This window comes from Oryctolagus cuniculus, chromosome 7 (genome assembly GCF_964237555.1).
Source record: "Oryctolagus cuniculus chromosome 7, mOryCun1.1, whole genome shotgun sequence".
In the NCBI taxonomy this organism is placed as follows: Eukaryota; Metazoa; Chordata; class Mammalia; order Lagomorpha; family Leporidae; genus Oryctolagus; species Oryctolagus cuniculus.
In genome coordinates, this window is record NC_091438.1 from 5,229,802 (window position 1) to 5,243,891 (window position 14,090).

General features: G+C 44.7%; 1 protein-coding gene across 4 annotated transcripts in view; it reads right to left on the minus strand.

Moving 5' to 3' along the window:
- The window catches only part of ASTN1 (astrotactin 1), a 338,979-nt gene that overhangs the window by 212,745 nt on the left and 112,144 nt on the right, over nucleotides 1–14,090 (minus strand). For all 4 annotated transcript variants that reach the window (XM_070077167.1, XM_070077166.1, XM_051858230.2 and 1 more), the window contains exon 2: nucleotides 8,864–9,051. In XM_070077167.1, the coding sequence (XP_069933268.1) occupies nucleotides 8,864–9,051 (188 nt within the window). The remainder of the gene's footprint in view (nucleotides 1–8,863; nucleotides 9,052–14,090) is intronic.

Genomic DNA, 14,090 nt, shown 5'->3' on the forward strand with positions numbered 1-14,090 from the left:
TAATGTGATTAAATACTCCCTGGAAGCAGACCCTTGTCTTACTCATTTTCTATCTACTTAGTAGCTTAAAAAAACTGATGTCTGGAAAATACTGTTAAATAAAAGAAACAATATCTAAATGAATTAATGAGTCAATGGTTCTTTTAAATCACTGATGGATTAATCCAGTAGCCTCCCCCCAACTCCTTATGCACAGTCTCACTTGGTACAGTTTCATTTTCCCAGTCTGAAACTCAGGACCACCAGTAGCAGAAAATTCTCCTTCTAATGTGTACGCAAATGGTAACACTCTATCACAATGCCTACTCATCTCACTTTCTCTCTTCAGGTAGGCATCATATATCTCAAAACATCACAAGAAGAAAGGAAGATACAGTACAATAAGACATTTAGAGAGAGAGGCAGAGACATCCATACCACTTTATTACAACACATTGTTAATATTTGCTTTATTTTATTGTTTTATCTGACTTGTCTAATAAATTAAACTTTATCATAGGTATGTATGTAAAGCAAAATCTCTGTCAATATAGAGTTCAGTTCTATCTGCAGCTTCAAGCACCCACTGGGGTTCTTGTCTCCCCTACAGATAAGGAGACACTTCTCTAACACTTTTTAAACAGTTTGCTAGTTTTTAAAAAATCCCTGAAAAGTGATGGGAGCACATATATGGAGAAGCCTAAGTTTACTGTTACATGGCTTTCACAATTTCAGGGTTGTAATTTCCCAACTACCTTCTCTCCCTTCCTGCCAATAAACCAACTGCCAGCTGTGAGATGGTATAGCAGAAGCCAAGGTTAGCAGGTGGGCTTAGCCGAGCTTAACAGAATCTGAGCTTTTGGGATGAGCTCCTGGGGTAGCCACAGGAGGAGAGATCTGTGCTCCACCACAGTTGTGGGTCCTAGTGCTCACGGAGTTCTTACTGCTGAAGTTATACCGGGAAAAGTGTCCGAGGATCTCAACAGACAAGAGGGGCAACAACCCTGGCAAAAGGACAGTAATAAATGTGGATGGGCACCCACTGTGAGCTAGGAGCTGAACTGGGCATGTCTCAAAGTACAGAATCTCGACTTCCCCTACTGTTTCCATTGAAATCCTGGCCCTGCAAACTAATAGTTGCTTAACTCCAGGTGAGTCACTGAGCCTGACCACGCTTCAGTCCTCTCATCTGTAAAATGAAGTAACAGCAAATCCTACTCATGGTTTTTGGTGAGAATTAAACAATTAGCTAATACATGTTGAAAGCACTTAAAACAGTGCTGGCACACAGCTGGTGCAAAACAAGATTTTGATGGTAATGGTGATTATGATACAATGATATCCTGAAATCATTTGATCCTTACAACATTTCTAAAAATTAGATTTCAAAATGCTTGCTGTGCTGAACAAAGGAGTCATGAAATCACCACTTTCCAGTTTCTACTACTGGAAATGATTCTGAGCCACGCCTGGGGCAAGAGTGTGAGGCATAAGCGTGCCTCCCCACAACTCACCCAACAGGGAGAAGGTTAGGGTTACAGCCACCGATGAGAAACTTGGTCTGAAAACTCTGAACAAACAGGACCTATGGTAACTATCTAGATTCATCTGCACCTCCCCTTAAAGAATTGGACTAAGTCATAAGGAGGGAGAACGGAAGCTGGCAGCAGTAACATCCAAGCTGGAAACACTGTGAAGTTGAGAGAAGTCAGAAGGGGTAATGATGAACTAGGACTTCAAATATACAAAAGCACTGAAATGGAGAAAGAGTCACAGAGCAGACGCCCACAGAAGTTAATTCACAGCAACGGGAGCACTAGAAGCAGGTGCAAGAGCCAAGCCACAAACTGTGGAGACAAGGCTGATGAGATGACTTGGATCCTGAATCACCTTCCCGTTCCAGTCTTCATGGCAATCTGCTTTATGGACTTTTTCAAAGTCAAGAGAGTGCTAGGTCCTTTTGCCCCAACTCCACCACAAAATAGTCCTGAGTGGATCTCCACTCTCAAAAAGCCTAACCAAAGCATTCGCTTTGCAGATGAGGAAATGAAGTTCTCCAAGATGTCAGCAAATGAATGAAGTGGCCAGGATTTGAAGCCAACTCTTCCAACTCTGAATTGTGTTTCTTTTCACACCCCAGCTCCCACTTTGTAGAAACGTGGAAGCCACCAAACAAGAGGAAAATGCATGAGCCACAGAAAAATAACTCATATGCACCTAATACATCCCAGCAATAGATGCCATTCTATCCGATGGTGCCAGGTGAGGGAGTTTTGCAGGCCAAACCTTACTTGGTAATGGGCATCATCCCCAAATGGACCCTGGCATCTCCAGGCTTATCCACAGTGGTTTTTAGGAATTTACCCATAATTTTTAGACAAAATGCACAGTGATGGCTGTGGCAGATAAGTATAACCAGTAAGTCAGTGCTGTCCCACATCATTGTTGCTTGAATTGCTATAAAGGTTTTTCCTGAACTGAATCAGGAGTTGCCTTTTCACCCTTCTACTTCTGACTTTCATGGGAAAAAATAAAGCCTGACTCTTCCATTTGTTTCATAAATTTCAGAAGGACCAGACCTGATAAATTAGGGCATCCCAAGTTAAACAAATAATATTAATTGGCCATAAAGATGGGAAAGTGACCCTAATTAATGGTTGTTCTCATGAACTTTTGTAACAAATTTGCTGACGGCCAAAGGTGCTGACCAAACCAAAAGCAGGTAGCCCTTTCTCCTGTGTCCAGGAGCACTGAATAAGTGCCTGATTGTGACACACGGTGACTAGCACTGCTGCAGCTGCCTTTCTTTTTTTTTTTTTTTTTTTTTTTGACAGGCAGAGTGGACAGTGAGAGAGAGAGACAGAGAGAAAGGTCTTCTTTTGCTGTTGGTTCACCCTCCAATGGCCACCGCGGCCGGCACACTGTGCTGATCCGAAGGCAGGAGCCAGGTGCTTCTCCTGGTCTCCCATGGGGTGCAGGGCCCAAGCACTTGGGCCATCCTCCACTGCACTCCTGGGCCACAGCAGAGAGCTGGCCTGGAAGAGGGGCAACTGGGACAGAATCCGGCACCCCAACCGGGACTAGAACCCAGTGTGCAGGCGCCACAAGGCAGAGGATTAGCCTAGTGAGCCACGGCGCCGGCCAGCTGCTTTTCTCTACCCTGGAAGTTGCTGTACTCTAGGCGTGAAATGAGGCACAGCCTCAAGCAAAGTAGAATGTGGCGCTCAGGCAGCTGGGCTGAATTTAAATGCAACAGAAAGAGCTAAGATGGGGTGTTTTGTAGCCCTGCAAACACAATGCTAAAGGTTTCCTTGGGTGTGTCCTCTGGGTTCTGTACTACCTGGGCCCCCAGTTTTACTTCTCTAGACTGGAACTGCCTTAGAACATCCATTCCGATGGCTGGGTGCTGGGACTCCAATAGCATCTATGGCCTCTTTTCTCCCCAAACCTTCTTCTCTCTGTTGTCTTTCCCAAGAGAGAATTTTGTGCCTTGAATTTACCTTCAGTGCCCAGAAACACGGAGCCTAGGAACAGGCTGAGACCTCTGTTGGCAGCCAGCAGTGAAAGGCCACAGGAGGTGCAGATACTGGCCAGTGGGCTTCACACAGCTAGAGCAAGTGGTTCTGAGCAGGGCGCAGGGCTGATTGACGGGGTCTGTTGACAAAACGCTTAGGGGAAAACACAGATGCTCCATGACTCGTTCCCCTAGAATTGTGGATTGCACATAAAAAGGCTGAACTGCAAAAGATATTCTATATGTGTGGGGGTTATCACTACAGAAAATTATGTGTGTATATATATATATATCCAAAGCATATTTTGAAAGGCTACTTGCTGTGAATAATGTACTTAATGAACCTATATGCATATAGGGAATCTATTAACACTGTCATCTGTAATTTCAAAGATGAAATGTATAGATAATACATTTAAGCCCTATTATGCACCATTAGATTCTCTTGCATACTTTAAGAAGAAAAATGTACATCGTATGGTAAATTAGCAAAAGTACAATATGGAAATTTAAATTTACATGGTCTGAATATCTAATGTAAATCATATTAAAACCTGGTCTTCTATGAGGTGAAAAACTGGTGTTCTAACTGAAGAATTCCTTGACTTTCGGTTTAAACTCACACTCGGTTTTCACTTGCCACTTCTGCTTTCACTTTCTCGGGAGTTTGCAAAAGAGTATGCTTGTGTACTTTCATCGTTCTAAATGTCAATTATCTTGCAAAATCTGAAATAAATCTCTTCAGCCAAGTTGGAAGCACGCAAGAGGTTAAAACACATCATTTGACCCTCAAAGCAATGATGTGAGATTTCAGAAGGGAAATCCAATTATTCCACGCAAGGAGGAGATGGTGCCTCTTTGGAAAAAAACTAATTCAAAAATTTTAGGATGTGATTGAAAAATAAGAAAAGCAAAAGGTTTTCAAAGTTTTAAATTGCCAAGTGCCCATCTAGGGTATTGGCTTTCTTGCAACCTGTGATTTCATTTATACCAGTCCCAGTTTAAGAGGGGACTTCCAAATTCTCATTCACACAATGTCATAAGGATACAAAAACAGCTTCCCTATATTTCTCATTCTTCCATGACTTATATTTTATATTTAAAACTGAACATGGTGAATGCAAAATATAAAAATAAATAGTGGTCCCTCCATTGAGGCAATATGGATGAGAAAATTGTCAATGCGAAATGAGAGGAATGTGAACTTTAAGGTTTTCATGGAACCATTAATTCCTTCTGCACATATTGGAAATACTTAGGATTATCAGTTAAGCATTTAAACATACATTTTCTTAACAAGAGAGAAAAGGTTGGACATATTTATGTTTTGATAATCACCTTAACTTTTCTCTGTTTCAAATTATGCTATTTTGATCCAATCTGAAAGCTGAATCAATATTGATCACTAGAGTTAATGAAAAATAGCCCTGCTATTGTTATTCCATACCAAACAGTCTTTAGGTAATAAGATTTAAGTGCATTTTGCCGCCCAACACTGTTGCTAGTCGAAGGATTTTGCTATCTTCTGACATTTGTAATGCTGTCTTTCCAGATGCCTCGAGAAGCTGCCTATGTTACCTCCTAAGACTGCGCTATAAAGTCTATCAGATGAAGTCCGCCAATCCCAGAGCCCCTTCAGAAGAAGCCGTCAGAGGCCCTGGGAACAACATCTTCAAACGGGATGCCCCCAGGCTTGATTTCTAAGCTGGGGCAGGTACTCCACTGCAGACTTTGAAACGCTTCTAGAATAGAATCCTAAGGATAGAAGATGGTGCGTGGTGTGGAATGGGAATGCAAGGCAGTGAATTGGCTGGGTGGGCTGCAGCGGGCTCTGTGGACCAACTGGTCTTCGACAAGGATGCGAAGGAATACTGACATCTTCAGGTCACCCTGAGCCCCTGTTGTCCTGCACGAGTCAAAGGCCTTCCTGCACTCTTCATGGAGATGGGGCCTAAAGGCATCGAGAAGTCAAGCCAAGGACAACACAAAGCTTTCCCACCCTCTCGCTCCCTTTGCCTATGTCCTCTTAAACTCTGCCTGGTCCAGGCTGGTGGAAAATAAGAGAACAACGTGAACTAAAGCAGAAGGAATGTATCTTCTGTTTTATTTGGAAAATAGAGTGTCATTGCTGGTCTGTCATGGGTGCATAGAAAGCAAAGGTCTTAGAGACAGGTTTAAGGCCAATTCTGTTCTCTCTCCATTTCTACTGTACATTAATCCCTGCCCAAGGGATTTCATAAAAACAGCATTAGTGATGCAAAGCTTCTCATAAGGGTTGTTAGATTTTAAGGGCACAACCTATTTTCTAAAATCCTTTATCCTCCTTGATCAGCATAATTCTGTCTTCAAAGTCACCCACCCCCACAAACCTGTGCATGCTTGTGCGTGCACACACACACACACACACACATACTGCTCTAGAGAGCTCACTGGAGCACCTAACTCTGAGGATAGACAGCAGGGTCCTTGCTACCCTGAACAAATGATGCAACAATTAAGACAAGCTTCAGGCTGTCTTTCTTTTCTTTCTTTCTTTCTTTTTTCTTTTTTTTCTTTTTTCTTTCTTTTTTTTTTTTTTTTTTTGACAGGCAGAGTTAGACAGTGAGAGAGAGACAGAGAGAAAGGTCTTCCTTCCGTTGGTTCACCCTCCAAATGGCCACCACGGCCGGCGCGCTGTGCTGATCTGAAGCCAGGAGCCAGGTGCTTCCTTCTGGTCTCCCATGCGGGTGCAGGGCCCAAGCACTTGGGCCATCCTCCACTGCCTTCCCGGGCCACAGCAGAGAGCTGGACTGGAAGAGGAGCAACCAGGACAGAATCCAGTGCCCCGACTGGGACTAGAACTGGGGTGCCGGCGCTACAGGCAGAGGATTAGCCTATTGAGCTGCGGCGCGGCCCAGGCTGTCTTTCTACAGAACCCCATACTATGCCTCCAGCCTGCCCTAAACACCTTCTGACACATTACCTGTCTTTAAACCCTAGTATTCAAGGCCTATCTTTCAGACACAATGGAACTATTACACATGTTCAACTTCCATTAATTAGTTAATTTCTATTTAGTTATTTTGAGAGGCAGAAAGGCAGAGAGCGAATGAAACACAGACGGGGCTCCCATCTGCAGGTTCACTTCTCAGACAACCACAAGAGCTGGGGCTGGGCTAGGCCAAAGCTCCGAGCCCGGAACTCAATCCAAGTCTCCCATGAGGGCAGCAGGGACCCAGCTATTGGAGTCAAAACCTGCTGCCTCCCTGGGTCCACATTAGCAGAAAGGTGAAATTGAGAGAGGAGCCGGATCTCAAATCCAGACACTAGATTATGAGATGTAGATGTCAAATGGTTATGTTGGCAGTGAGGTCAAAGACCTGTCCCTGTTATATACTTTTCTTTAATATTTATTTATTTATTTAGAATGAGAGAGACTGAGTTTTTTATATAGTCTTGTACCAAATAAAAGAAAACCAAACCAAAGCAAAAGCACCCACAGCCACGACTTCCTCCCACGTTGACGAGAGGCGGCAGATTACTGATGGGAAATCTACCACCACAGCCTTCTTTTCACCTGAAGACAGCCTGGCTTCTGCATTTGTCACCCCGTTGGTGCCAGGCCCGATAAGCTGACCTACTTGTCTGGTCTCACCACTCTCCAGAAACTACAACCTACGCTGAAGAGGGAGTTCCCTGAGAGAAGAAACCCTGACCTTTGATGAAGGCTGGATGTGTGTTGCACCGCCCATGTGGTAGTCTTCGGTTAATTTGTAAATGTGAGGCAGAGTAATCTCATTTACCTGCTAGGCTTCTGGCCATATCTCCATGTTAAGGCTTACCATTCACTGTTCAAGGGCTTTCTTCTCTACCACAGAGTTAAATGAAGTGCTTTGTGCACTGCAGGTAACCTATCAAGTCAGTTATCTGTGGGTATGTTGGTTGGGGAAGAGATGGAAAGCTTACCTTCTGGGATTTTATCAGAGATTTATAGGGATATTTTACATACCAAATTTTTGATAAGAAGCATTTATGTATGTGTGTGTGCAAATATATATAATCATGTATATGTACATTAAATTAGATATACATATATATATATATATATAATGTACTCAGCTTCCTTCAGTCTTCTATACAAAATTAAACATTACTGATGGTACTAGCACAATAGATGAGTTTAAGATTATACTAAGCCCTAAACTCATTCTGTGGTGAGTGTCCCTAACAGTGAGATAGCCCATGCCCCCCAGCGCATATGGCCCATGAATAATCAGGAAAGTCTCAACCTGTTACTAGGCTACCCCAAGAGAAGATAACATATTGGTTTACCAGTAATACTAAAACTCACAATAGCAAGTGAAGCAAGTATTTCCTGTGTCCACTGGGAAATTTCTCATGTATTCCACAAATATTGATTAAATATTAGCTTTTTGCATGTTCCAGGTGTTGGGGTTTTATATCAGTAAACAAAAAACACAAACATTACTCCTGCCTGCCATTGTAGCACTTGGTTTCTAGTGACATTCTAAAACAACTCTTTCCATTTTAGGAAGAATCTTCTAATTTTCTTGAAGCTTCCAATTTCCAGATAACAGAAGAGCTGGTTTCTTAACTGGACAAGGGGGAGAAGCAAGTATCTATTGATATTCCCTAAATTATAAGAGGGGAGAAATCCAGGATGCCGGATTTTCCTGGCTGCAGAAAGAAGAAAGAAGGCTTGGCAGCAGTAAGCAACCTGGAGATTCAGTTATTTAAGAAACACTTACAGAACACCCACTCTAAGATATTCTGATACAGTGAATGATTCCTTGGTAAGACTGTCCATTCCTCTACCTGATATTAACTCTGATTTGTAAAGTTACTCCCTAGCTGGGCATCTTCCTAGAGAGAACAGTTTGGGAATGCTGCTATAGAAATAGCTAACAAATTTTGCTTACAGTACAAGTGGGTGTACTTTCTACAAATGCAAAGTTTACTTATTAACATGATCAGTGATCATTATGGAGTTGGGTTATGTAGAGCTATTTGATGACACCAAGCCTTTTTATTTTTGCTTATTCATTTTTTATTTGGGAGAGACAAAGAGAGACAGACAGAGAGACCTCCTGTCCATCTGTTCACTCCCCAAATGCCCTGGAGTCAAGAACACAATCCCTATCTCACAAGGCAGGCAGGGACCCAATACCATGAATACCTGCTGCCCCCTGGAGTACAAATCAATAGGAAGCTGGAATTGGACATGGAGACAGGACTCAAACCCAGGCACCCTGATACGGAATGCGGGCATGGCAAGTCGAGCCTTAACCACTGCGGTAAACACCTGCCTCAGGCTGTTGATGTCCAGGTGACAAAGCTAAGGGCTAACGGCCAAGGCCACGCTGCCCTTACCATGACGGAGATGTGCAGGATCCTCAGCTCCTCTTCTGCAGATTCGTGCTGCGGCTCCTCAGTGGGATCTTGTCCAGGGAGGCTCGGGGCACCGTCCTGGTGATGGATGTGGAAGAGCAAAGTGCCATTCTCCAGCCACTGCTGCCTCCAGCGCACCAAAGGGATGTCCTCCGTGTTCCCCGAGATCTCTAGAGGACACACACCCAAGGCACAGGTGAGGATTTGGTCTAGGCCAAGTTTTCCATCTTCCTCCTAGCCATTGCTGCAAAATAGCACTTTTCATTAGAAGGCAAAAAAAAAGGGGGGGGGTCCAATTAGACTTAGGTCAGAATGACTGTTACTCCAAATCTCAAGGAAGCGAGAGATCCTGGGAAGAGAATTATCCCCCGTATGTTTTCCCACCGTAACTCTAGTGAGCCAGGCTCTCACCCATTGAGAAAAACACCACGGTGAAAATTCAAGTTCTACCTCTATTTCTGTGATCAATAGCACCCTTTACGAGGCACAGTTTGAATAGCTGATAACCCTCCAAGGTAAATGCAAGGTTGTTTGCCTCTTTGAAATTTGGAAGTGTGAGTCCCCCTAGCAATCACTCGTAGACACACCGAGAATCTCCCAAGGAGAGAGCTGGTAATTACTGTGCACAGAACTGGCATTTATGGAATAGTCCTGGGAGGTTACTGCCGAGCAACTGGGGCTGACAGGCTATTCCTAAAACCGCAGTCATTCGCTGCATAGTCCACTGGAGATGTTTGATAACTTTCTGTGGCAGGTAACGTTGTAATTCCTCTAATTTTTCTCTTCTGTTTCTCCAAGCCGAGGTGGTAAACATGAAGAGAGTAGTGAAGAATTGAGCCCTTCTCACAGACACAAACACCTACCTCCTACCTGCTTCCCAGGGATCTAGATCAAGGCACTGAACCATCATCAATGAATTTATAACAAAATACCCAAAACCTCCTGTGCCCTTTACGCTGTAATAGGCGCAAAGCTAATGTTGCAGAAATGTACTGTGTATCGCTGTCACATCTCAAAGCTTGGAGACACCCCAGAATAGAGAAAAATGGTTGACCCAGGCTTTTCCAAACATCATTTGGTCCTCGGGCCGTTTCTTCCTTAAGAATATTAGCACACCAGGGAACTAGCATTCTTTTGAACACCATTAACAAATCATTGCTTAATAAAGCTCTATGTTTTTAAAGGCATTATTTCTCTCAAAATTTATCACCTTTGACCAAAAAAAAAAAAATTCTGACGACATAAAAAAGATTTAATAGACACATTTAGAATGCATCCTCATCAAGTATCACAACCATAAAGAGGAAAGCAAATTTAAATATTTATGGAGTTTATAAATATCTTTCACTATCTGTGGGAGTGAGCAAATGCTATTCATTGACCCATTCATTTATTCAACGGGCACTCAGTAGACATATACTATGCACCAGGCACTGTTCTAGGCACTCAGTTTCTGATCTACATGAGGAGCTCAACAAATTCTGCAAAGAGCCCACCATGAGTAAAGGGGTAAGTCTCACAGCAGGTGCACAACAATGCTGTGTGGGAACCCAGAAGAGGTGATTAATCTTGCCTGGGTAGAGGGTGTGAGAGCGGAGGAAAGTAGCCTTCTTGGAGGGAGGTGATACTGGCATTGAGCTTGGAAGAACGAGAGCTCTTCCTTTCCGTAGGCAGAAAAGTGGAGACAGGATGCTGAGGCACTAGAAGGAGAATACGGACGAGAAGGAGGGAGACTCCGGGCTGATCCTCTGCGAGTAAGCTGGTGAGAAAGCTTTGTTCTGTCCCAGGCCAGTAGCCTGCTCCTGAAACACACGGACAGGGTCCTCCCAGTTGTCCCTACAGTCACAGAGGCCAGGGCAAAGGGTCAGCTAGAGAGAGTGAGGAAGGTGAGAAGGCAGCAAAGACCAGGTCACCAGAGCTCCAATTCGCTGGAGCCCCTCTCCCTCTTCACGCACAGGGCTCGTCCACCTCGCCTCTGTCCGTGGTCTGGTATGTGACCCGCCCCAGGGCTCAGAAAGCTGCAGTGAGCAGAGGGAGCGGAAACAGAAGATCCCCTGCCCAGGCTTGGTTTCCCCAGGCACAGCCCCACATGAGACGGTGATACTGGCTCGCCAAGTCCACCCTTCCTCTCAGGAGGCTTCCAGATTCCCAGGTGGGGAAGAACCATCAGGTGTGCGCTGGGAGCAGCAGTGGGCAGGCAACTCTTCAGGCACGCCCAGAAACCACAAACCCCATGGGCACTTACCCTTCCAGTCACTCCTCAGGCCTCCCCATCAAAGCACAAAAGGATGCCCCTGGAAACAGCCCCTCCTCTGTAAGTCCCTGCCCTGTCACTGCAGTGGAAGGAAACCAGACTCTGCCTCCTGTCCTCGCAGGCATCAAATCCAAGCTCTCCCAACGCCTAACGGAGCACTGCACGGTGTCATTAAATCACTCAGGGCAGCACACACCTAGCCTCCTCCCCTTGCCCACTCCGAGGCACTTATTTATTTATTCCACACATGTCTGGATGCCATGAAGAACCCTGTAACTATGCAGCAGGTCTAACACCCCCATACCGTCACATCTCTTAACATTTTTTTATTTTACATTTTATTTTACATTTTTTTTTAATTCCCCAGGAGATCCTCATCAAGTAGGCCAGGCTCTTCAGCTCTGTTTTAACTATGGAAGTAAAGATGAGGGATTACGGAACCCAGGTCATCTCAACATGACACAGAACAGGGACTGAGATGGATGAAAGATTAGGTCCCCTCCACACTAACACACACTCCAGACAGCAGGACCTCAGAGCATGGACTGAGAGAGGAAGCACTTGAGCAGAAAAGCCATCTGGTCTTTCAGGAGCTTTTATGCTACAGTATTTTCATTTTTTCAATGAGGTCTTAATATCTCATAGTTTGTTTTAGAATTGATATATTGGAACCAACATAGTTGCCTAGTGGATTGAGCCGCCACCTATGACACTGGCATCTCATGTGGGTGTCACCTTGTGTCCCGGCTGCTCCACTTCTGATCCAGCTCCCTGCTAATGTGTCTGGGAAAGCAGCGGAGGATTGACTAAGTGTTTGTGCCCCTGCCACCCACATGGGCGACCTAAAAGAAACTCTTGGTTCCTGGATCCTGGCTTTGACCTGGCCCAGTCCTAGCAGTTGCAGCCGTGTGGGGAGTGAGCCAACAAAAGGAAGATATCTCTCTCCCTCTCCCCCACTTCTCCCTCTCTCTCTTTTTATGTATAGATAGATATAGATATATAAATCTGCATTTCAAGAAAGAATTGATATATAGGGGGGCAGACACTGTGTTACATCCCATTAAACCACTGCTTGGGATACCAGCATCAAATATAAGAATGCTGGCCCAAGTACTGGCTGCTCTGCTTCCAGTCCAGCTCCCCGACAATGTGCATGGAAAGGCAGTGAGGGAAAGTCCAAGTACTTGGACCTCTGTCAGTCATATGGGGGACCTGGGTGCAATTCAAGCCTCCTAGCTTTAGCCTGGCCCAGTTCTTACTGTGGCCTTTTGGAGACTGATCTAGCAAATATAAGATCTCTCTCTCTCTCTCTCTCTCTCTAACTCTCTCTCTCTCTCTCTTCCTTCCTTTCTCCCTCCCTCTCTCCCTCCCTCCCTCCCTCCCTTCCTTTTCTCTCTCTCTCTTTCTCTCTTTCTTTCTCTCTTTCTTTCTTTCTTTCTCTTTCTTTATCTCTCTCTCTTTCTCTGTCATTCTGCATTTCAAATAAATTAATAAACTTTAAAAAATAAATAAAATTGGATTAAATTCATGCACCAAAAAGCTCACCATTTCAAAGCATATAATCCAGTTGTTTTTCATATATTTACAAAGTTTTGCAACCATCACCACTGTAAAGTGCCAGAATATTTTCATCAGCTCCAAAAGATGTTCCACTGGTGTTGTGGCACAGTTGTTAAACTGCAGCTTACAACACCAGCACCCCATTCCAGAGCACTTGTTTGAGGCCTGGCTGCTCCACTTCTGATCCTGGTCCCTGCAAATGCACCTAAGAAGGCAGGAGAACATGGCACAAGTGCTTTGGCCCCTGCCACCTACGTGGGAAATGAAGATAGAGTTCCTGACTTCTGATTTCAGCCGGGCTCAGCTCTGGCTGTTGTGGCCATCTGAGGAGTAAACCAGCAGATGGAATATCTCTGTGTGTATTTCTCTGTCTATGTTGCTTTGCCTTTCAAATAAATAAATACATACATATTTTTTTAAAAAGCATCCTGAAACTCAACAGCAGCCCAAACCATTTGATGAGAGGGAAGATATTCTGCTCCAGGGTCCCAGGAGTGATGGCACCAAGGAAAGAAAAGGTGCAGTAGCGATGTTGTCAAGGTGCTCCTTGGGAGCTGGACTGAGAGCACAGAGTCTCTGGCATGGGCTTCCAGGCCAACCCTCCCAAGCTCTCTGTGGCTACTCAGGCCCATCCCTGTGGGTGGTGAGATCAAGATCCTGTCTCGATGAGGCTCATCAGAGAAGGCAAGGCGTGAGGGAAAGAGGGTACTTTTTACTTTCAAAACTGATTATGAAATAACAGGTTTTTCCCTTGTGTTTTCCCCTCTCGTGGCAGGATCTGACATGGAAGAGCTAAAATAAGTAAATAAGTAAACCAAGGACTTGCTTAGTTATGCTATCTCTAGCCTGGGTCAACCAGTGACAAACCACAGAGGAAACAGGAAGTGTCTCATAGATTTCTTCACCGAAAAGACTGACATCAGAGCTTGGGACATCAACATGATTGCCTGATCTGGATGTCAGTAGAATGTGTCAAGAAGAGGAGGTGCTCAGGCTTTTATTTTTTTTATTTGACAGATAGAGTCATAGACAGTGAGAGAGAGAGACAGAGAGAAAGGTCTTCCTTCCGCTGGTTCACTCCCCAAATGGCCGCTACAGCTGGCGCTGCACCAATCTGAAGCCAGGAGCCAGGTACTTCTTCCTGGTCTCCCATGTGAGTGCAGGAGCCCAAACACTTGGGCCATCCTCCACTGCCCTCCCGGGCCACAGCAGAGAGCTGGACTGGAAGAGGAGCAACCAGGACTAGAACCCGGCGCCCATATGGGATGTCGGTGCCACAGGCGGAGGATTAACCAAGTGAACCACGGCATCAGCCCCCAGACTTTTTTTTTAATCGATGCAAGCCAGCCATGAGACTACAAAGGAGCAAATCTGAGAAGGGCTAAAATCATAGTT